This window comes from Camelus dromedarius, chromosome 16, assembly GCF_036321535.1.
Source record: "Camelus dromedarius isolate mCamDro1 chromosome 16, mCamDro1.pat, whole genome shotgun sequence".
In the NCBI taxonomy this organism is placed as follows: domain Eukaryota; kingdom Metazoa; phylum Chordata; class Mammalia; order Artiodactyla; family Camelidae; genus Camelus; species Camelus dromedarius.
In genome coordinates this window covers 40,005,290-40,027,449 of record NC_087451.1, presented here as the reverse complement: position 1 = coordinate 40,027,449, position 22,160 = coordinate 40,005,290, and the positions used below count along the sequence as shown (strand labels likewise).

At 53.5% G+C, this 22,160-nt stretch overlaps 3 protein-coding genes across 3 annotated transcripts; 1 reads left to right on the top strand and 2 right to left on the bottom strand.

Moving 5' to 3' along the window:
- Nucleotides 1–72: 72 nt before the first annotated feature.
- FTSJ3 (FtsJ RNA 2'-O-methyltransferase 3) lies at nt 73–7,392 on the bottom strand. The gene is made up of 21 exons (XM_010981699.3): nt 7,330–7,392; nt 6,875–6,967; nt 6,596–6,701; nt 6,267–6,313; nt 6,065–6,144; nt 5,324–5,423; nt 5,028–5,222; nt 4,828–4,943; nt 4,614–4,718; nt 4,430–4,530; nt 4,128–4,208; nt 3,893–4,036; nt 3,641–3,776; nt 2,362–2,540; nt 2,087–2,207; nt 1,741–2,006; nt 1,377–1,465; nt 1,177–1,276; nt 894–1,077; nt 717–811; nt 73–622 (listed from the first exon to the last, which is right to left on the bottom strand). The coding sequence occupies exons 2-21, from the start codon at nt 6,939–6,941 to the stop codon at nt 430–432; spliced, it is 2,505 nt and encodes an 834-aa protein (XP_010980001.3). The 5' UTR covers nt 6,942–6,967; nt 7,330–7,392; the 3' UTR covers nt 73–429.
- Nucleotides 7,393–7,441: 49 nt separating this feature from the next.
- PSMC5 (proteasome 26S subunit, ATPase 5) lies at nt 7,442–11,719 on the top strand. The gene is made up of 12 exons (XM_031468876.2): nt 7,442–7,524; nt 8,069–8,140; nt 9,176–9,245; nt 9,571–9,668; nt 9,839–9,895; nt 9,974–10,204; nt 10,519–10,645; nt 10,748–10,938; nt 11,038–11,136; nt 11,217–11,327; nt 11,420–11,506; nt 11,610–11,719. Exons 1-12 carry the CDS (start codon nt 7,501–7,503, stop codon nt 11,661–11,663), a joined length of 1,221 nt encoding a protein of 406 aa, XP_031324736.1. The 5' UTR covers nt 7,442–7,500; the 3' UTR covers nt 11,664–11,719.
- Nucleotides 11,720–11,770: 51 nt separating this feature from the next.
- On the bottom strand, nt 11,771–21,661 carry SMARCD2 (SWI/SNF related, matrix associated, actin dependent regulator of chromatin, subfamily d, member 2). Its single transcript, XM_031468871.2, has 13 exons — nt 21,124–21,661; nt 16,529–16,713; nt 16,288–16,330; nt 16,034–16,156; nt 15,055–15,210; nt 14,524–14,619; nt 14,306–14,407; nt 13,990–14,151; nt 13,723–13,820; nt 13,403–13,538; nt 13,100–13,222; nt 12,863–12,964; nt 11,771–12,737 (listed from the first exon to the last, which is right to left on the bottom strand). Exons 1-13 carry the CDS (start codon nt 21,328–21,330, stop codon nt 12,684–12,686), a joined length of 1,587 nt encoding a protein of 528 aa, XP_031324731.1. The 5' UTR covers nt 21,331–21,661; the 3' UTR covers nt 11,771–12,683.
- Between the last annotated feature and the right edge of the window lie 499 nt (nt 21,662–22,160).

Below are 22,160 nucleotides of genomic sequence, written 5' to 3'. Positions count from 1 at the left end.
AGATTGCGAACAGTGCAGTACATGGTCTGGACACTCACGTGTTTTGTTTCAGGAACGGTCAGAAAAGACATCTATCGTCCATCCTGATTTTATTCAGTTAACAAAGGGGGAAGACTTGAGAGGCCCACTTGCCCAGGAATAGAGTACAGTACTGACCTCCTCATGATTTAAAAATGCTGTGACTTCTCATCCAGCAACTCACATTCTTCACAGAAGGGCTGTAGGGTCTGGGACAGCACCAACACATTTCAATGGTGCTTCAATGAAGCACCATTCTTCTGGCCAGGAGGAGAGTTCTAGGTACCCTGCACCTCTCTTTCTGATGACTCCATGTAGACAAGGGTGGGGCTGTACCAAGGAGGCTGGAGTGTAAGCAGCACCAAGTCACTCCTCCTCATACTGTCCTCCCAGAGGTCCTGGTGGCTCTGCTCACTTCCGCCTGTGCTTCTTCTTTTGCTCCTTCCGTTGCTGTGCTCTTTGGTCCTTCTTCATCCTCGAGTCCACCACCTTGAAGTGACCTCTGACCCCAGCTGGCCGGCGCACTTTGCGGCCCACACCTTTTTTGGCTACAACATAGGTGACTTGGCGTTTCTCCTTTCCGAGCCCAGCCTTCTTGTAGAGACTGTAAATGGAAGACACAGGTTAGAGGCTTTCTGCCCCTCAACCCCATGCACCTTTGTGGTGACCTCTCCCCACAGCACCCCCCAGCCCCTCACCTTCGGAGCTGTGCCACTTTCTCCCGTTCTGAGATGTCCACTGTGTTGACCACAGCTTCTGCCTTCCTCTTGGTTTGCTCCAGCTTCTTCAGCATCTGTGTGGGGACCTCCGTCAGGGTTGACCTCTTCCCTGTCCTGCCCTACCCACCCAGAATCTCAGATAGCCCCGCTGTTTACCCTCCGTTTCTTTCTGGCCTTAGCTTCAGCCACTTTTTTGATGGGACGTGCATTTATTTCCCGCCACCTTTTCCGGTAATACTCCACTTCCTTCTTATCAATTGGCAATTGACGTATGCGGTGCTGCTTTTCCTCCTGCACAAACCACTCTGGAAGCTCCCCTTCATCCTCGTTAAATGTGTACCTTGGTGGAGAGGACACAGCCCTCATGACCAGGCTTTCAAAGAAGCAATCATCCACCTACCCCTCCCCCGCCACTTATCACGACTTTTTGGTCCTTTACCGGCTGAAGGAGTTATCTATAAGGTCCCTCTTGGCTTTTTTGGAAGAAGCAATAATAGCACCTAGAGCAAGGCCTTCAGGGTCCAGTATCCGATGTTTCACTAGAGAGGGAAGGAGAAAGTCAAATGCCTTGGCGAACACTCAGCTCCCAACACTGAGCCTTCATGCCGCCTCCCATTCCACTGGGTGCAGAGCTCTCACCCGGGTCCTCGATAGGCACAACCTCAAACCCATCATCGTCATCTGACTTGGGCCCGCGGCTTCGCTTCTTCCTGCGGTGTGGTTTCCAGCTGTGGAAGTGAGGACCGTGCACGAATGTCCCATCATCACCCAGACCACTCAGATCCCCTCCTGCGTCATCACCTCAACCCTGGCTCCTATTTAAAACTGAGGAATTTGCAGAAAGCTTGCCACACAGGCTATACTGCAGACCACTTAAATCAGAATCGTCAGTGTTTTTAAAGTTCTCCGTCTACAGCCAAGTTTGAAAACCCCCAACTTAGCGGGTACCGGTTAGAACCACTGCTCCCTCTCATCCCTTCTCCCGGTAGGTGCAACCACTCACCTATCTTCGTCCTCACTGCTACTGCTGTCACTGTCAGAGCTGCCATCTCTCTCTTCCCCTCCAGGGCCAGTGGCAGCCTCTGTCTCTGAAGGAGCCTCTGCCTCCTTAAGGGTCTCCTCCTGGCACGGACGAGGTTTCCTCTCAGTCTGCACACTGGAAGGTGGTGGTGGTGGCTGCTGCCCCTTCCGATGGCTCTCATACAACAGCTGGGCCTGACTGATCTCCAGGGCCTCATCGGCATCATCCTCCATCCCACTGAAGCCGTCCTGTGACAGGGAACTCGTCAGGCACCCTTCTCCCAGGGAACGCCAGTCCCTGTCTGTCCCAGCCCCCAGCCTCTGCTTACCTTTGAGAACCACAGGCTGGCTTGTTCTTCCTGCAGTACTGCCTTTTCCTCCAACGGAACCAGCAGTGGATTCTCTTCTTCCTCTTCCTGTTTATCATCTTCTGCTTCAGCAAATCGTACACTGCAGATGCAAGGGAAGTGGGTGGAGGGTCAGTGCCCTGGAGGACTTGCTCCCCCTGCTCCTGCTGGCAATACCTGCCACCAGTTCTGCTTCAGGACTCAAGCTGAGGGTGTCAGGACTTCCTCCTGCACACCACCCCCAAACCCCCTCTTACCACTTTTGCTCCTTTAGACTCTGAGGTTCTCTGACTCCTGCCAGCTCCTCTGGATCCAGGTCACTATCCAGAGATGCATCTTCCTCCTCAGCATCGGATATGTAGATGTCATCTCTTGGCAGATCAGACAGAAACGTGTCTGCAGCACTCATGTCCCCTTGTGTTACCTCCTCTAACAACTGAGGTTTGACAGAAACAGCGGTCAAGGGCACTAACAAGGAACATACTGCTCTCTTCCCCCCATGTTCATTATCTTAGTTTACTCTTAGCAACTTAGCAAAACATACTGTGGCAAGTACATTATCTACTTTTTACAAACATGGAAGTGATGGGGTTAACTTTAAAACATCCCATTCTAGTTCACTCAGTTGTCTCATCTTCAATGACAGCAGAAACAGGTTTACCGAAAAGAACCCCATGGTCTATATAGTGTCAAACTTTAAAATGTTCTACAACACTGGTTTTTAAAAAATTACTCTCAGACCTTATCACCTGAGAAATATACAATCTACAACTCTTGTTTCTACTAAATAAAGGAACCCAAGCAACATACATCTAAAAGGAAGAATTGTTTCACTTCGATTTTGGAGGTGACATCTGGTTAAATCTTTTCCTCATTGCAAAGGTAACTACTATTTCTTGAATCACATACCATCATTTTTTATTCCTTCCAAAAGCTCTAGTAGGTAGGTTTTGTTACTTCTTTTACAGATGAGGAAACTGAGGCAGAGAGTGCATAAGTGGTCATCTGCTACTGCCTCTCCTGATGACCTGGTTATTACATTCCCACACAACAGCCACGAAACCTCACTTTGTGCACTGCTTTTATCAAGAAAAGGAGACTGTCCAGTAATCAGCAGATAGCCCCACGGGCAGCCTAGTGCAGCAGGGTGCTAAATGGTCTCCGTGAACTGACGAATGCCGTTCCCATGAACCGTCCATCGCACGTGCTGGTAACCCAGGGCCCGGGTTCATCTATAACGCAAGCTTCTTACGACAAGGGCTTCTTGGTTCTAATATCCTAGTTCTATGAGGTTAAATCTACATCACAGTCACAAATCTCCCTACTTTCATCATTTCAGGTGTATGTTCCTTCCTGGCCTTTGAAAAAAGAGGCTCTTATTTTTCCTCTTGTCTCCCCTCACCAAGTCATCTTTTATGGGTAAAACAGCAACCAAGAGTCATGGCCATTCAGCACCTACCAAAAAGACATCTGGTGCCCCCACCTCCAAATGCCCAAACATCCTCCTGTCTCCTATCTGCCCCAACCCTGCCTCACCTGGTGACCCCGGATGGTGCGCAGGGAGAACATGCCTGTGTCCCCCTCGTCTGCGATGGAAACCCCAGGAAGGTCCATCTTCAGCTCCACACGCTCCCGCTGTTTTCTCTGCTCACGGAGCAGCTTCTTTTTCTTCCTGAGGGAATGGGACGGTTTGAGGAATCAGAGCTGCTCAGCTCTGAAGACTCCCTGTCCAGGCCTTTATCCTCTCCCATCTTCACCTGCTGAGGGACTCTCTCCAGCTCCCCTCACCTCTTCAGTTCTGCCACCTCCTGGGCCTTCATCTCTGCCAGGGTCCGGTTCAGTTGTTCCTCCTCCTCCTTAGAGGGCTGATGCCCAGTCCCAGCTGTTGACTCCTCTTCATCACCTTCTTCCTCTTCCTCCCCAGAGCTGAGGCTGACAAAACAGCCCCAGGAGCTGGTTATTTTCCCAGACGCTTCCCCCCAGCGCCCAGTCAACACCTGCACTGGTTTATCCCCCTCCTCACCTGATGTCCATTGCCTTTGCTTGTTCTTTCAGCTTCTTGGCCACATGTCGCCGAAGCTTCGTTCTCCAGTTCAGGAGGCACCTGCCCCAGAAACACCATTCCTGACCTTTCTGTCTCCCTCTTTGTCCCCACCTCCTCCTCTGTTTTAGGTGCACACCCCAAATTCCACATTTGAGCCACATAACTCCTAGGGCTCAGGCCCCCATCCCAACCTCTAGCACAGCAGCATCCTGATCCCAGAGATCCAACATTTCACTCAAAGGCCTTCCTCTGCCTTCGGGGCTCCCCCCTCCAGTGCACACCTAAGCTCCTTGCGCCCCAGCACTTTGATATCCTGACAGCACACCCGTATGTCCTCAGTGGTAGCTGGATGCCGTGCCAACTCGTCATCATCAAGCGAGATCTGTTTTCAAGGGGAAGGAGTCAGGGGAGATATTCAGGCCATGTTTCTGGGGCCCCTTCCACCCCTCAGGTCTGGGGACTCACTTCGCTGGCTTTGGAGAGGAAGTCAACAGGGTTGGCAGCTCGGAGGAAGTCAGTGACTGTGGTTCGGTGGTAGAGAGTAAGGTCGCCCTCAGCATAGCCTTCAGCCTTAGGGAGGGAAATAAAGTTGAGCAGTCCCTCCTGGGGTGTTAGGAGGACACATCAGGCCAACCGCCCCAGAGTTCCACCTGAGGGTGGCCCCACTCCCCAAGCACACCTTTGGCTTCTTCTTAGTCACCAATTCAGTAACAGTCTTGGCCTGGACTTCAACCTCCTTGAAGGCAAATTTGGGATCAAAGAATTTACTGTCAACCTTGTCAGGAGCCAGGAATCCTGAGATAATAAAATATTATTAATATTAAGTGTGCTTTGGTAGATGGGAGACTGAGTCGAGAGAACAAAGAAAGTTATGCCCACCCTGGCAGACCACGAAGATCTCTGCAGATTCATGGCGAGAGGCTTGTGGCTTGGTGGCTTGGACATGGTGGAACAGCTGCTGGAAGATCCACAATAAGGGCTGATAGTCACGGGAACGGAAGACCTTTGTGATGAAGCAGCCACCACGGCCCAGAAAATCACAAGCCAAACGCAGAGCCATCAATGTCAAATGGGCTGTGGGAGAGAGACAGCTGAGGACCTCCACAGCTTGGGAGGGCGTGCCCACCTCCACCCTCATCTCCATGCACTCCCTCTCCATCCCCCAATCTCAGCACCTTGTGAATAAGCATCGTGGACCCAGCTAGCTCCCACGTTGGGGGCCCCGTCGTTGAGCACAACATCAACTTTCCAGGTCTTCAGCTCCTTCCTCAGGGCCTACAAAGAAGGAAAGAGATAATGACAACAGAAATGCAGAGATGGCTATGAATGGATTCCCAGGTTCAGACATTCATCCACCCAGTCATTTGTTGAGTGCCCACCATGGGCCGAATCCTGTGCCAGGCCCACAGGATACAACAATAAGTAAAAATTACACATTTGTCTCCATGGAGCTTACAGTCTACTAGTGAATCCACTGGAAAGGATTTCACAGAAATCTCTGCACTTCCTCCAATTCTAAACACCTATTTCGTCTCTCTCTTTTTTAAATGTCTTTATTTCACCTTTTCTTTCTTTTTCTTTCTTTCTTCTTATCTTTGTCAGGGGCAGGGGCAAATAATTAGGTTTATTTACTTATTTATTTTTAGAGGAGGTACTGGGGCTTGAACCCAGGACCTTGTGCATGCTAAGCAAGCAGATCTACCACTTGAGCTATACCCTTCCCCAAACACCTCTTTCCTGAGCAAATAAAGTCGGGGTAGACACGACATATTATGGGATCTGTAATATAGACAGTATGCAGGCACTTCTTAAGGTATGGTAAACAGGAAAAATGTACCTTCAGGGGACCAGGGTGGGAAGAGGAACGGTTGTGGGTGTCTGCATATAATGGGGACAGGAAAAGAGGCTCCCATCACCTGTCTACAGCGTTCTGTTGTAATGTCCTCCTGGAGTGTTATCACATTGGGAATAGGCTTGATTGGAACCAGATCCACTCCTGGAAGAAATCAGGGCAGGCTACTGAAAAACGGTGCCTCAAGCAGGAAAGAAATGGAGATTACAGTTAGTGTCTCACACTTCCACCCTCTGAAATACCCAGGTGAGCTACCTGTCACTCACCCACAATAAGGCTGGATACAGGCATAAACTTGGCAGCCACCTGCAGCCTATAAAAGAGAAATAAAGATTAAAATACCCAGAACTAACCCTCCCCCTCTTTTGGCAATGTGATCTCTCACACCGGTGTGAGGAACACCTGCCAAGTGCAGTAGCCAGACATGTCATGTGTACACGTTCCAAACCTTTTTCTCTGCAGTTTATGTTCTGAAGAGTAACGAAATTTGAGTTTGGTATTACTGTATCCCTCCCTCCCTCAGTGCAACTCTGTCATCCAAGGCCGGAACCCAGAAAGCTTCCTTAAGGAGCTACAAGTGCCGGGTGTTACGCACCATCCACCTGGTGCAGCGCACAGGTCCAGCAAGGCTCGAGCTTTCTGCAGAAACTGAAAGCGGCGATTCAGCTGGATCAACTTGAAAGCAGAGCGGGAACGGTAACCTGGGGACAGCGATAAAATAATAAAGTCCGCGAAGCGTTTTCCCAGCAGGATTTCTGCGGCCTCACAATCCACCACCCCTTCAGCGAAAGAGAAACTCAATATTCGGAAAGAGGGGCGAACTGCCCAAGGTCTGTGGCTCGCTCCCCCGCAAACGGCGCGAACCCTGACTCACCAGTCTCCTTCGCCAAGTGATAGAACTTGTCCCGCCGGCTCTTCCCGACTTTGCCCTTCTTGCCCATGGAGGAATGGGGGAGTGTCACTCAATCTGGAGAGAAAGCAGAAATAGGGACGTCTCTTCCCGGAGCAGTAGACGAAACTTTCCGTTCTCCACTCGCCGCCGCAAACACCGTTCCTTCCTCCACCACCCAGCGCCGTTTTCACCACCCCTGGAGCGGCACATGTAGGCAGCAAACGCATTTCCGCTTCCGCTTGCGTCTCTTGCGTCCAGGACGCCAAGTTTTCCGCCATCTTGAGCGTGGCCACAAATTTTTCTCTACACTTTGTCCCCAGGTTCTGTAAGTTGGAAGCTGGCACCAGGAAAGAAGGTTACTTTAACCAAAACCGAGTTTCTAGACAGTAACATTTAGGAGTTTCGTGCCCTCTTCATCCCCTTCCAAATCTCCTGACCTCCCCTAGCCCTCCTCTTCTCATGGTCCCTGTTATTTGTTATCGTCTGTCTTCTCCCCGCACATTGACCCGGAACTGTTCTCTGTCCTTGTCTTCGGGCCCCAAGCCCCTGATTCTGCGTCTGCGCGCCAAGGAGACTCTGATGCCGGCGGTCATATCGGAAGAGGGAAGATGGCGCTTGACGGACCCGAGCAGGTATGGCGGTGGCGGCGGCCGGGATGGGAACCGGGACTTGATGCGGAACAAGTGTGATCCAAAGTGGGCAGTCGGCCGGTGCAACAGAGTCTGGGGAGTTGGGGGTGGGTGGACCAATGCAGACTGGGCCCTGCCTGGGACCGGATCTGCTTTGTCAGCGCCGCCCCCGGCGGGTCAGGGCAGAGCCAGGAGTGAAGGACCCGGTGGAAGCGGAGTGAGAGGAGCCGGGGGAGCGGGAACCGGCCCTTTCGCGAGTCGCTGGAGTCAGGGCACCCGTCCTTCTTGCTGGCTCCTCCTGTAGTAATAACGCCTCGGGTTTGTATAGCGTTCCCGTGTGTGTCGTCTCTTGATCTCCTGATAGTCTTAAGAGGTAGGAGGCATTCTCATTCTGCTTTTAGTTTAGTCATGGGGAAATGGAGGGTTCTGAAGAGATGGAGTGAGGGGTTAGAACTCAAGTTTTATTAAGTCTTCATAGTCCAAGCTGGAAGTAGCTTTTTACCTTCGATGTTTAGCCTGTTGTGTAATAGTTACACTGTGTCTTCAGATGGAGCTGGAAGAGGGGAAGGCAGGCAGTGGACTCCGCCAATACTATCTGTCCAAGATTGAAGAACTCCAGGTGAGAATGGACTCCAAAGGTCCAGAGGGAGCTAGAAGGGGATGTAGGATTGACGAAGCAGATTTCTCAAATCCATATAGTTCCACTGGTGGCTCAGTGAAAGAAGAAACAGGCCAACAATGTAAAGTACATGAAGTTATCAGTCTCTTGTTCCCCTTAAGTCCCGTCCATCTGAAGGTAACCAATACTCAGTTTGTTAAACATCTTCAAGAGTCAGATTTAACAAGAAAGGTACCCCAGCCCAAGGCCATACCTTTTGGAAGAAGCCTGAATGAAGGGCTTTCTTACAAAAGGGAACACAGGCTCAGGAGATGAAATTTATCAGAGACAGGTTGAGGCATAGTGAGGAAAGACAGAACTGAGGAGTCTGGACAATGCTGATTCCATGGGACTGAATGAAGAACTGGACAACCCAGTGCTCTAGCCTAAAGAGGGAGCAGGGACCACAGAAATGAGAATAATAATATAAATTGAATGGCAGAGAGCCACAGTGAAAAATTCTGAACTCCAGTCACATTTGCAGATATTGTATTTGGTCTGTCATTTTTGAAATGTTTTACGTGTGCTTTCATTTGTTCTTCACGTTAGTCCTGAGAAGAGACAGGGTAGGAGATGCTGGACCCACTGGCAGTTTGGTAATAGATGTAGACCTTTTAAATGGCTTTCATTAGCCTTACCCAGCTGTTAATTGCCAGCAGTGGGGCTAGAACTTAGGCTTCTAACTCAGAGATCTTCCCACTCTACCATGTTACCACTCTGTGAGACTGACTGTATGAGCCAGCTATTAACTCTTCTTAGTTAGAGTTTGTTGTTCCTGGACCAGTATTAGACAAGCAGCTGTTTTTTGATGGTTGTCCTACGCTCCAGAGAGACTCTTGGAGGACAGTACAGAGTCATTAGGATCAATATTGGAGAATCTGAAACATGCAGGTGCCCTGTACTCTTTCCTCACTCAACTCATACCAGCCTATGAGGGTCTTGGCCAACATTTTAACCTCCTACTGTTTTCACCCCTTTGCTTCTTGTCCTCTGCAGCTGATTGTGAATGATAAGAGCCAAAATCTCCGGAGGCTGCAGGCACAGAGGAATGAGCTTAATGCAAAAGGTGAGGGGGGAGAGATGGGATGGCTCCGTGTGGGCACTTTGTCTGAGGTCTGACTGTTCAGTCTTCCTGAAGTGAGTCTTCACATTTGGTGCTTACTATTTTCTCCCAGTAGAAGGGGATGCTTTGCACTCGTCACATAGTTGTTCACATGCACATCTCTCTCCCAAGCCCCATCGTAATCTCTTTTAAAACATGAATTTTTTACTTTTTTGAGGCTTTCCCTTCAGAACTTTAAAACGGCGCTTTGTTCACACATGTTGAATTTAGTCATGGGCGAGGGGACACCAAAGTGTCTGGGTGACCACTATGTCTGTTTCCCATCCAGTTCGCCTGCTGCGGGAAGAGCTGCAGCTGCTGCAGGAACAGGGCTCCTATGTGGGGGAAGTGGTCCGGGCCATGGATAAGAAGAAAGTGTTGGTTAAGGTAAAGACAGTATGACCCTAGGGGCCAGCCCACTGCCCACTGCATTCCCATACTATGTGCAGTGAGGACACTGTTCTGTCATTTTATTGTAATAAGACTCATGGGTCTTCCTGGGTGAGGTTGGTGATTCAGTGGCTGTCAGGGAAGGTCATGAGCCCTTGTTTCTCTAGGTACATCCCGAGGGCAAGTTTGTCGTAGATGTGGACAAGAACATCGACATCAATGACGTGAGTGCTGCAGGTGAGGTGGGAGGTGGGGGTCAGCTCTCACCACACCACTTCCTCAAACTCTCTCCCCTCACCCAGGTGACACCCAATTGCCGGGTAGCCCTCAGAAATGACAGCTACACTCTGCACAAGATCCTGCCTAACAAGGTAGACCCACTAGTGTCACTGATGATGGTGGAGAAGGTGCCAGATTCAACTTATGAGATGATTGGTGGGCTCGACAAGCAGATCAAGGAGATCAAAGAAGTGATCGAGCTGCCCGTTAAGCATCCTGAGCTCTTTGAAGCGCTAGGCATCGCACAGCCCAAGGTGAGCAGGGCTTCTGTGGAGGAGGCTATGCTGTTGCCATATGTCTCCTGGCTGGGGCAGAACTGAATGTGGGGGGCAAGGTCGGGGAGATGTTGGGATTGACAGGAGCCTACTTAAGCTGGCCCTTCCCATGCAGATGGTGCCAGAGCACTGAAGTGGTTTGGGTATATGCTCCAGAAGGGACCTTGATGCTCACTTTTTGTGTCTCTAGTGTCTAGCACAGGATCTATCTAGCACAGTGCAAACCCAGTAAACGTTCAGTGAGTGAGACGTGGGGCTGGCTTTCTGCCCTGAGTCGTGCTGTTGCTCTCTAGGGAGTGCTTCTGTACGGACCCCCAGGCACTGGGAAGACGCTGTTAGCCCGGGCTGTGGCTCATCATACAGACTGTACCTTTATTCGTGTCTCTGGCTCTGAATTGGTACAGAAATTCATCGGGGAAGGTAACTGTGGCCAGAAACACCACAACTAAAGCTGGAATAGAGGGGTGGAGGCGAGGGTAGGGAGCTCATCAGCTCTTTGATGCCAGCTTGGCCTCTGCACAGGGGCAAGGATGGTGAGGGAGCTGTTTGTCATGGCCCGCGAACACGCTCCGTCCATCATCTTCATGGATGAAATCGACTCCATCGGCTCCTCACGGTTGGAGGGGGGCTCCGGAGGAGACAGTGAGGTCCAGCGCACAATGCTGGAGCTGCTCAACCAGCTGGATGGCTTTGAGGCCACCAAGAATATCAAGGTGAGGTGGGGTTGGCCGTGGGGTGAGCCAAAGGAAAGCCCTGGGTGAGGTGCAGCCTCAGGAAGGGCTTAGCTGATGCCACCCGTTCTGTCTACTCAGGTCATCATGGCCACTAATAGGATTGATATCCTGGACTCAGCACTGCTTCGCCCAGGGCGCATCGACAGAAAAATTGAATTCCCTCCCCCTAACGAAGAGGTTTGTGATGTGTAGTGCTGGGGAGTGGCTCTGGCTCTGGGGGTAGGCTGTGGGCTCAGGCTGTTCTCTCCCGTATCTAGGCCCGGCTGGACATCTTGAAGATCCACTCTCGGAAAATGAACCTGACCCGGGGGATCAACCTGAGAAAAATTGCAGAGCTCATGCCGGGAGCGTCAGGGGCTGAAGTGAAGGTAATTGGAGTGCCCAGGGAGAGAGGGGCAGAGGCAGGAAGCTCTGGGTTCAAGGGCACTGCAGCAGCACCTGTCTTCCTTTCCCCGCGCAGGGCGTGTGCACCGAAGCCGGTATGTACGCTCTGCGAGAACGGCGAGTCCATGTCACCCAGGAGGACTTTGAGATGGCAGTAGCCAAGGTACAGGCCTCCATCTTTCTGCCTTTGCTGATGATAGCTCTGGAGCAGTGGGGATAGGGTACGTGTTCACCCAGTTTCTAACTCAAATGTTGTCTCTCTCCAGGTCATGCAGAAGGACAGTGAGAAAAACATGTCTATCAAGAAGCTGTGGAAGTGAGGCGGGTGTCCCTAGTGTGGATCCCTCAAATAAAGCTCTGCAGGACAAGCCCTTGAGGACTTGAGTCTGTTAATGAGTGGCCGCACTGTTCAGTGACCAGGTCTGGGTACCACCAATAAACAAAGGTTTATTTGGAAATTTCCAAACCTGCCAGAAGTGGCACTTGCCAAGCCTTAGGCCCACCCTCCTTTCCGAGCTCCAAAGGGCAACAACAGTCCTCCCCACCTTCCTGCTTCGCCTCCCCCTGCTCTCCACCAAGCGCGCACACCCACACCTCAGGCCCTGCTGGAGGACTAGTGTGTACACTCCCTCGAGGAGGCGTTACCCCTGGGCCCAAGTGCTGGGGTGGCAGCCCTCTGGCATCCCAGGAGATGATGGCGGCCAGAGCCGCTTGCATAGATTGAGGAAAGAAAAGAAAGGAGGAGGCACCGATTAGGGCTCCCTAAAAAACCCCAACTTACCCCCCCGTACAAAAAAAGTGGCTCCCGCATAGAAAAACCTGCTCCACAAATAGTGCAAATACCCAAAGGAAAGGAAAAAACCAGCAGCTAGGCTGGGCTGGTAGGAATGGCAAAGAACTTTGGTTTAGAAGGGCTGGGAAAAGAGGGAGCTGTGCCCCTCTTCCTCGCCCAGCTCCCCAGAGCCAGTGCTGACACTCGCCCCAAGGGGGTCTGTAAACAAGCAAAGCCAGCGGCCTTTGGTTCTGAAAGGTCTCGGTTACTATGTCAGAGCACAGCCTCCAGGCCCTACTTGGGCCTGCCTGCCCGGGGCGAGGAGGCCTCTGATGTGAACCCAACTAAAGCCAACGTGTGAAGTGGGTCAGTAAGTAAGGCTCTGGGGACAAGCAACAAGGAATCCTATCACTACATTTATGAAGCTAAAGCCGGGGAGCAGCGGGTGACAGGAGACATCCTCAGCCTGCTCCTTATCCTACGCGTCTGCACCCTAGAGGGTGGTCCCCTTCCGGGCGGAGGAGGGGGTGGCTCCAGGGCCTGGAGAGAGGAAAGGATCCCTGAGCAGTTAGGTCAGGCGGATTCCCAGCACCTGTTCCAGTTCCTGCCTTCGCTGCTGCACCTGGAGGAGGAGAGACCAGCGGCTCAGGCCTGTCTCCTGCCCGCTGTGGCCAGCAGCTCACCCTGCCCCTCCCGTGTGTAGCAGCTCACCACCACAGGCCAGCAGGCAGGGCAGAGCTGCCTCACCTTGGCAAAGATGTGTCTCCCCACTGCTTCCTGGGCCCACGGCTGGTGGTAGAAAGCAGCTCGTCTCTCCTCCTCGGGATTCCCAATCACATCAGTGATGATCTGCAGAGAGCCAGGAGGAAAGCTTTAGCATGATACCCACCTGAGCTGATCTGCCCCTGGAACCAGAAGCATAGTGATGGGGGTAAAACCATCCAGAGCTTAACATGGGCTCAACCTCCAGAAAGAGGACCACACCTTGAGGTCTCGGCGCTGGGAACGGAGCCATTCCTGGATGAAGTCCTGAGGGTCAGTGCTGAAACTGAGCATGAAATCCCTCTGAGTCTTCAGCTGGTTGATGGACTCAATGGTCTCATGGATCTGGGGAAAGGGTGCATGTGTCAGACTGGTCCCCACCCCTAGGGAGTCTGTTTCTAGGCCTAACCCCAAAGAACTCAGATGAAGATCACTTTCCAAGGTGCTACAAGAATGCAAATAACCGACAGAGCCTGCCCATCCCCATCTTGGGCCCCAGAGGAGGCTGGGAGGTAGAGGACCCACCTTGACATCAAGGGAGGCAATCTCCTGCTGATTGGTGGTAGAGGCCAGGAAATTGCTCATCTGGGCCTTGAGCGGGTCATCCACCTCCACATCAATGTCATAACAGGCTGTCTTCTTCTGGTCATTGGGGTCCACACTACAGATACAAGGCAGGACAGGGTGGGAAAGGTGAGCACACAGCCGTCTCCGTCTCGCCCACCAGGGCCAAATGCACACACTCTGGGAGCAAGCAACCAAACCTGCTGCTTCTCTCTGGCTTTACATCAGCCAAAGGTAAACTGCTCTTAGATTAGCCCTCCCATCCCCCACTTCCCACTTACCTAATGACATGGTTGATGACAATGGGGTCTGGATGCTGCAGCAACCCAGCCAGCTTCATAGGAATCTCAGAGAAACGGAGTCGGCCACAACTGAAGATCTGGAGAGGGCACCAGAGGGTTGGTGATGCCTCTGAGGGCATAAAGGGAAGTGGACCCAGAGTCCCAGGGTCCATGAGGAGAAGGTGGCCAAGGACTGGCCAGTGGGGCTCTGGAGCAGCAGGCAAGGCAGGGGCTGCGAGACTAGAGTGGGGTGGCATCCCAGCTAACCTGGCGGAAGTAACGGTTGCAATTGATGTACTCGCGCTCGTGGCCATCCTGCAGCTGGTTGTGTTTGATGTAAAGCCACAGGGCCTGCATGATGGCAGCCCTCGTCTGCGTGTGCACCCCCAGCAGCCTTGCCAGTCGGGGGTCCAACTTGTACTGGGGAGGCTGGGAATGGACAGAGGGGATCAGAGGAGGGGTTCTTGTGAAAAATCAAAGTGGGAGAATAGGGCAGGGATGGGAAGGGTTTACAATAGGAACCTGCTCCTGTCCCCTAGAAGGGCATCCCTATGACCCCAGACATAGCCCCAGGGCATGTCACCTGATGATCCAGCATGAGCAGGAGAGTGCATTTGACGTTGAGGTCTCCGGGCCGTTTTACCTGGAAGCCATCTGTCTCCTGGGTGGTGGGCATCCGGTGCCACTGGCAGGGAGGAGGGGAGAAGAGCATGCACATGTGGCCCTGCAAGGGGACCAAGGCCATTTCTCTGCCCACCTAGCAGGTCAGCCTGTGCACCAGAACCTCAGACCCACTCTCACCTCCACCAGGTGGTTGTCAGGCCCGTACAGTTCCTTGTCCAGCTCAATGACGAGGCTCTTAAAGAACGAAGAAAACTTCCTCTTCTGTTTGCTGGGCTGCGGATACAAAGGGTGTGAGATGGGGGTGCTGCTGAGCTCTCAAGCTTAAGCTATATTAAACCCAAAACAGAGGAATATTGTTTCAGCCCTTAAGCTCAGGGCACTGAGGATTCCTGGGCCCTGAAGGAAGCAGGGAAAAGTGAGACTGGAGGCAGGGAAAGGGCTCTATGCAGCCCACTGCCAGCCAATAGAGGACCCTGAATGAGAAAGGGGTACCCCTTCCTCGGGACACTTTACTGCCATCTGCAGGAAAACTGTTGTAATAACCATACAAATCTCCAACCTCTTACTAGCCTGGAGCCGTGCTGAGCAAGAACTCTGGCAGAGTCGTCCCCCTCAGGCAGGACTTCCCCGGAAGTGCCCAGGTGTCTGGCCCAAGTCTGAAACCCACAAAGGCCACCTCCCCTTCAGACACCTCCTTCCCCAACTCACGTCATCAAGCAGTTTTCCCTCTACTCGGAGTTCCCAAGAAGCCACCTTGTCCCCTGCTGGGGTTCCCCCAGGGGTCCCTGCGGTTCCTGCACCATCACCTTCTGCCTTGCTGGGACTGAATGTATTGGAAATATAGATCCGCAGCTTTCGTTTTTGCTAAAGGGAAAGACAACTGATTAGCTGGAGGCGGACCAACGTGTTGGAAAACAATGCCACCCAATCTTCCCAACCAAAGTCATTCGGCAATCAACACAGTGACTGTGGGCCAGGCCCCTTGTTAGGCGCTGGAATCAGGAGTAGGAAATCCCAGTCCTGGTCTTCAGTGAACTCACAATTTTATAGGGGAGACAGACAGATGTACTACCAACAGTTCCAACAACAGGGGATCAGTGGTGTGACAGAGGTACAAACAGGGTGCTATCAGGCAAATCAGAAGCTTCTGGCTCATATTTTAAATGAAACTGAAACACCCACCATGGCCCCAAAATATCATCTCCTGGAAAGCCTTCACCATTCAAGGGACTGTTCTACATTACTATTTTTTAAAAAGAAAGAGGAAAAAAAAGAAAGGAAAACTTCTCTAGGGATGGGGAAGAAGATACGAACTATCCTTATCTACGCTCTAGTTTTGCCTTTCAAACTTCTGACCATGATCTATAATATTTACATTTTAAATCATGATCCAGGATCCACACACACACACATATTTATATCTGAAACAAAAATGTCATAAAATAATTTCTTTGCCACTATGGTAAGTACTATTGTGAGGAATTATTATAATCTCTACTATTTTATATTTCATTAAAACACGCTGGCCCTACCACTTTACACTGAGTTCGTGCTCGATGGGCAGTATCCTGCAGTGTGATTAATCCTGCTCTAGCCCATCACAGATCCTCACTCAGCCCCTGAAAACCAGGCCAGGGAGAGGCAGAGAAGCTTGGGAAGGCCCAGTAGCGGCCAGGTCTGCACACACCGTCAGAGGCTTTTTGATGGCCTCCTGGATCTCCATCCGCTTTCGAGCAATGGTCTGGTCCAGCTTCCGCTCAAAAGCCAAGAGATCCATGTACGCCTGAGACTCTGGGACAAGCTCCCGAATCTGGAGGAAGGGAGAAGGAATTTATTCATCAGCTTGTTTCAGCTGTAACTCTGGCTCCTTCCTCCCTTCCTTCCACCCCAAGCTGACCAGCCACTGGGTGGGCCTCCTGGGCCCCCTCCCAACATACTCACTCGCTGAGGTAGAACTTTATCTGCCATCTTCCTCCTCTTTAACCTGGGAGGACAGAAACCCCTTAAGAGGTCAATGGTCCAAAGGACCTCCCCCCAGCCCCATCTACCTCTCCAGTCCCCAGGACCTTCCCCCAAGAGAACCAGGAGACTTCCTCAGTCATCACAGCTCTTAGGACAGAAGGAAACCCTCTGTTCCACTAGAGCTGTGCTAAGTAGGGTAGAAGAAACAGGATGGTCTTACCCCCGGCGCTGGGCAGGCATCGGGGGCTGGGCCTGGGGCACAAGCAGGCGTTTTCGGAATGGGTCCATCATGGTGGGTGGCATGCCAGGTCGAAGTGGAGCAGCTGTGCCAAATGGGGAGCCGGCAGGGGGTCCCACCTGCAAGCCAGCCATGGGCATCCGGCTCCCTGGTGACATGCCAGGCCGCTGAGGGAAGTGAGCCAATGGGGGTACATAGGTCAGCGGCAGGGCCCTACGGGGCCCATAACTCATTCCCTCCATCCCTCTCCTCGGCCGGGTCCAGCCCTGAGCGGCACGCCAGAGCCCAGGCAGGAGTGCCAGGAACAAAGGGGAGCAGGCACTCGAGAGCAGAAGTGTAAACCACACCTGCCCCGCCCCCTTCAACCGCCCTGGCAGCTGTGCCAGCGAATGAGGCCTGCAGAGCCCAGGGGGTGGGAGGAGAATCCTGCCCGCAGAGAGAAGGGCCCATGGGAGTTTCTCAGGGCCCATCGCCACCTTCCAACCACCTTCCAACCACCTTCCAACCCTAGCAGACTGTGCCCCTGCTCCTGGGGAACAGCCGGCTTCTAGGCACTCTGGAGGCTCTCAGATGTTTCCACCAAGCACTCCCATCCCTCTCTTTCTCCCAACTGGAGGGAGAAGCGCAGCATAGGAGGCCTGGGGAAAGTGTCACAGCCAGGCGGTGGGGTGCAGTGTGATATGAGCAGGCTGACGGGCACAGCCCCAATGTCCATCCCCTGTCGCCAGCCTGGTAGTGTGACTGAGGGGAGAAAGGCAGTCCAATGGGCTGGCAAGCCCACCAGGCAGCGGCACCCCAGGTGAGCAAGCTGCAACAGGAGGCCTTGGAGCACGTCCCAACTGGTGGAGGGGGCCTCAGGCAGAGTACAGAGACCATCTGGTCACCATATGGCCCATGCTCACAACCCGGAAGTGGACCCTTTTCTCACCTCCCTGCTGCCTGGCCCCCAATCCCTACGCCGGAAGATCCCAAAGGGGAAGCTGTGGCTCCTGAGTGGTTGGAGGGAGAGAGAGCAGCTGGCACCTGCTGGACCTGGTGGTCCACACACCACCTGGCAGCTGGGGCTGGTCTGGGCTCAGCGTAGCCCTGGCAATGCCAGACTGGAGAACGGAGATTAGATTATCCTGGGATGCAAGGACCAAAGCCTTAGGGTCAGCAGAGGAATCTGGGTGAGAGGCGGCTTCTTTAGAAGCCTGCAGAAGGATTTCCCATTGAGGTCCAGCCCCCAACATTTCTGTGGAGCCCATCTGGGAGTAACCCCCACCCCCCTTCCCCATGGCTGCTGCCTGTAAGGCCTGTTTGGCAGCTCTGCCTTGCACACACTGTCCCTGGCAGCTTCACAGGGCTGGCCCCAGGGCCCAGATTATGCAACCAGCACAATCAGCCAACCAAGCCAGGCTGGGTGGGGACTCACACCAAATCAAAGGACCCCCGCCCCCAGTCCAGCATCACAGAGATGAGATTCCCACTCCACCTCTTCATCTAGCCCTAAACCCATGTTCTCACCAAGGAGGGTCAGATTCTTGACCAGATGCAGAGATGGAGAGAAACAAGCCCCAAAGATGTGGGGAAGGGGAAAGGAGTAGGGTGGGAAGGAGGCGTTTGAGAGGATGGGGTTAAACATGGGGGGCTCTGAGACTTTTGGAGTCCTGCCACAAGTCTCTCCTCATCAGGAAGAGATTCAGCTGAGCTGCTGAGAGGCGAAAGACAGTCTGTTTCTCTGCCTTAATGAGCCACAGCCAGAGATGATAAAAAAAAACACTCAGGGTGGCCACAGATGTAAGCCCAGCGCCAAGCACCCTGGGCTTTAGTTTTTGCCGGCAGCTCCTGAGCTGAAGGGAAGGAAAAACTGAAGCAGGGACCTGCAGAGTGGGAGCAAGGGCCTCCTTGCTAGGCGGCTCACAAAACCTCGGCAACACTGACTCCGCCTAGGCAGGTGCTCCCGGAACAGGAAGTCCCCAAACCAGGCGGCAGGCCGGGAAGAGGCCCCTCCAGACATCTGCTCCAGACTTCCCAAGCGCGGAGCGCCAGCTCGCCCAGGGCCCCAGGCTTCTCCCGAGGGGGAAGGGGCCCAGGGAAAGGCTGCTTACAGTTCATGAAGTCCCAGCTCGGCCCTGCCAAGCTCCACACCTGGGCTCTGAAGCACCAGTAACTCCTCCTCTTCTAAAAAACAACCCAAGAGTTAAAAAAAAAAAAAAAAAGAAAAGAAAAAACAAAAATATCCCCAAACTCTTGGGCTCCCTAACCCCCGACCTGCAGCAGGGCTGGGCAGGCCTAGCTCTGTGCCCTGAGCCTCAGAAGCAAGTAGCAACCTCCTCTCCCTCAGCCCAGCAGCAGCCCACATCCCCAGCTGGATTCTCTCTCCACCACCAGGGACAGCAGGGGCGGGAGGCTGCCGCCTCCAGAGAGCACACTCTGCCCTGGCCCAGAGCCTGTGGCCCTGGTGCTCCTGGTGGCTGGACCTAAGGACTTAGGAGGAGAGAAGAAAGCCCTGCGTATGCAGAAAATATTTTCAACTTTCTGGAGTGAACCCAGCAATCTGTGTTTTTTGGGGGGTTGTTATTTTTTGTTTTCTTTAAGCTCCTTAGTAGACTGTGATCCACAGCAAGGAGATGGGGTCCCTGCTTCCCTCCTATTAACAGGCTCCCCTATTTGCCCAACTTGGGCCCTGAGAGCCTTGCTCTCCCAGTTCACCTCATGCATCCCAACAGAGAGGCGCCCCCTCACTCCTCAAATCTCAAATCCCTTCTCCTGGAAGTCACATAACTGAACTTGGAAAGAGGCCAAGCAGGATCCTTCTTGAACTCAGCCAAAGTGAACTGGGGCCTCCCCCCACCACCCATCGACCTCTACAGCCATGAGAAGCTGGGGACCAGAGGAGGAGGGTGCGGAGGGAGATGAGAAGCCCCTGGGAGCAGATACTCAGTGCCTTCCTTGCGTCCCTGCTCCTAGAAGCCTGGGGCTACCCAGCCAGCCAGCTCAGCCTTGCCATGGCCCAAGGACACTCCCTGAAAATCGCTGTGGAATCATCCTTTCAGGGGCTCTCTCCAGGCCACATTTCCCACAGGTTGCAAGCTGAGGAAACTGCAGAGGTTCCTATATGTTCCTTAGATCTGTCCCAGGCCAAAGACCCAGTGAACTGGCCCAAGGGTGGGAATGACAGATGCAGAGACATCTTGGGCCCATGAATCCCCATGAGAGAGAGCAAGATGGGAATGATGGATCCCAGTTGGAGTCGTTGGGACCAGGTCCGTCTCTGTCAATACCCAGACCTTTTGTTACTTTAGAGGTAGGAGGGAGAAAGGGGAGTAAGAGGGAAAAATTACTGTTAAGCATCTCTACAAAGTGAGGGCGGAGGGGTCAGGGGAGATATGTGTACCCTACTCTATAAGAATCCATTTCTGGGGCCTCTACCTGGAGCTCTGAGGTAGAGGAGAGTCCCAGCTTCCCTAAGACTAGAAAGAAGCCAGTGTCAAGAGCTAAGACACAGGACTGAGACGCGGCATTGTTAAAACCTAAAAGCTAATTAAAAGTGGAGACAGGTGGGAAAAGGATGGACACAACTGCCAAGCATTCAGGGGCAACCAGAAACAATGCACTGGAGGACTAATAAGCCCCTCCAGCAGGGTTAGACGGAGTTCCTCACACACTGACCCCAAGGACAGAGTCTCGGACTCTCAGTGGCCTTTGAAGCTGCAACCTGAGAAGCCCTCTGCAAAGCCAAACCCCATAGGGGTCAGGACAGAACCCTCTGAAGCAGCTCTCTACAGGCTGGTCCAGCCCCAGACCAGCAGAGCTCGGTGGAGCCTCTCTGCTCCTCCAGACTAATCAACTCCTGGACACTATGACACCAGGCAGAACGCCAAAAACAGTCTGTCCACAATGGGCTGGACTTTTCTCCTTCCTCAGGCCTGTCCACCACCCTCTCTGGTCTAACCCAGAGTTATCCCTGCGTGAAGGCCCCTGGGCCTGATGCAGGAGTAGACTCCCCCTTGCACAGGCTGGAATTCCCTGGCCCTATCTTCTGCCTCCTGCGCTGTGGGAAGCCAGGCCCTTCTTCCTCCTCCTCAGCAGCTGGGAGCCATCTCAGACACGCTAAAACTCTGCCAGTTCCCAACTAGAAAAAACACAGAGCAAACTTGGAGAAGGACCAAGACCAATGCAGGGTAACCCTGGTGTCTCAGTGAGGGCCCTTTTGCAAAACTTTCTCATCACCTCCCAGGACCCCTTACCTGAAAAGCTACAGTAGACTTCTCAACCCACCGTTCACAACTCACTAGCTCCAACAACTCCATCTCTCACTCAGAATTCCTGTTCCAAGCAAGACCCCAGACCCTCCCAACTGCCTCAAACTCTCTATCCCAGAGTCACTCTTACCTTCTCCCTTAACTCTTCCACCACCACCTCGCAGAGCCCGAGGGTCCCTGGCCTTGCCCTCCGCGGTGCCCCGTGAACTCCGCATGCAGAGCCCCCGTGCCTTCTTTCCAGGAGGCAGCCCCAGGGCCCTCACTCGAGGCCCCCTTCGCCCCCTACCCCAGGCGTGCTCGCGGCGGCGCCCGCCTATCTGCCCTCCTCACCTGGTACTGTGCCGCGGGGCCCATGGGGCGGAAGGCTGCAGCCCCGGGGCCCACCACGCCTCCAGTCGGCCCTGGCCCCCTAAGCGCCGGTCCAGGCAGCATGCCGGGTCCCGCTGGCGGAGGCGGCGCTCCCAGGGCTGCAGCAACGGCGCCGCCGCCAGGGCTCAGCGGGGGCAGCGGGAACCCGCCCGCGCCTCGGCCCGACATCGCTCCGTCCCGTCCGGCGGTGTCGCGATCCGGATTCCGGGCTCCGCGCTGAGTTCGCTCCGCGCTCCGCGCTCCGGGACTTTCCGATCTAAATTCCGGGTTCTGGGGTTTGTTGATCCGGGTTCCGGGATTTCCTAATCCAAGTTCGCGAGTTCCTCACAAACCCAGTTTGAGGCAGAGCCGATCCTGATTCCGGTCCTGCCCGGGAAATTCCGGATCCGGGATCTGCTACGGGCCCGCCAGCCGCCCCGGGCCTCCGGAGGTTTGGCCACCCGGGTCCAGTTACCCAGAGGCGGCAACTAACTCCGCCTAACCCAGCCCAGCGTTAGGCCCCACCTATACTCAGCCGCCCAATGCGAGGATGCCTCCTCAAATCCCGCCCCTCGCGAGACCCGCCCCCAACAGACACCGCCCCTAACTGCCGAACCCAGAGTCCCGCCCACAAGCCTTGGGCTGGCCCTCCACCGATGGGGCGGGGGCGGAAGTATGGGGCGGGGTCAGGGGTAGAAGGTCACGTAGGGCTTCAGCAGTGAACGGTAGTTGCAGCACTTCTTCCTGTTCCTCCGGCTCGCCGAGGTTCCGGTCCATGCTCCCTAAAAATAGTTTTGTCAAATCTCCCTTCTACGTTTTCAGCATTAAAGACAATTTAGAGCTGTTTTCTGGAATAGAACAGCTGCCAACTTGACTTTCTTTAAAAGCCTATCCTGGTGGCTCAGAGCTGCCAAAGGACAAGGGCTGCTCCAGACCCGATCCAGCTGTGTGAAGGGTCGGCTTGGCCAAGCGCCGAGTTCTTATCGCATATTTTGAACATGCCTCTGCCTCTCTTTAAG

Excerpts from the sequence above, each read along its gene's own strand:
- PSMC5 (XM_031468876.2), top strand. The coding sequence starts at position 7,501 with ATGGCGCTTGACGGACCCGAGCAG. Across the intron at positions 9,896-9,973 it reads AGAACATCGACATCAATGAC|GTGACACCCAATTGCCGGGT; the intron begins GTGAGTGCTGCA and ends CCCCTCACCCAG. Across the intron at positions 11,507-11,609 it reads TTGAGATGGCAGTAGCCAAG|GTCATGCAGAAGGACAGTGA; the intron begins GTACAGGCCTCC and ends GTCTCTCTCCAG.
- FTSJ3 (XM_010981699.3), bottom strand. The coding sequence starts at position 6,941 with ATGGGCAAGAAGGGCAAAGTCGGGAAGAGCCGGCGGGACAAGTTCTAT. Across the intron at positions 6,314-6,595 it reads TGCGCTGCACCAGGTGGATG|GCTGCAGGTGGCTGCCAAGT; the intron begins GTGCGTAACACC and ends TCTCTTTTATAG. Across the intron at positions 4,037-4,127 it reads GCAAAGGCAATGGACATCAG|CCTCAGCTCTGGGGAGGAAG; the intron begins GTGAGGAGGGGG and ends CTGTTTTGTCAG.
- SMARCD2 (XM_031468871.2), bottom strand. The coding sequence starts at position 21,330 with ATGTCGGGCCGAGGCGCGGGCGGGTTCCCGCTGCCCCCGCTGAGCCCT. Across the intron at positions 13,821-13,989 it reads GCAACCGTTACTTCCGCCAG|ATCTTCAGTTGTGGCCGACT; the intron begins GTTAGCTGGGAT and ends TGCCCTCTCCAG. Across the intron at positions 12,965-13,099 it reads CCCAGCGCCGAGACCTCAAG|ATCATCACTGATGTGATTGG; the intron begins GTGTGGTCCTCT and ends GGCTCTCTGCAG.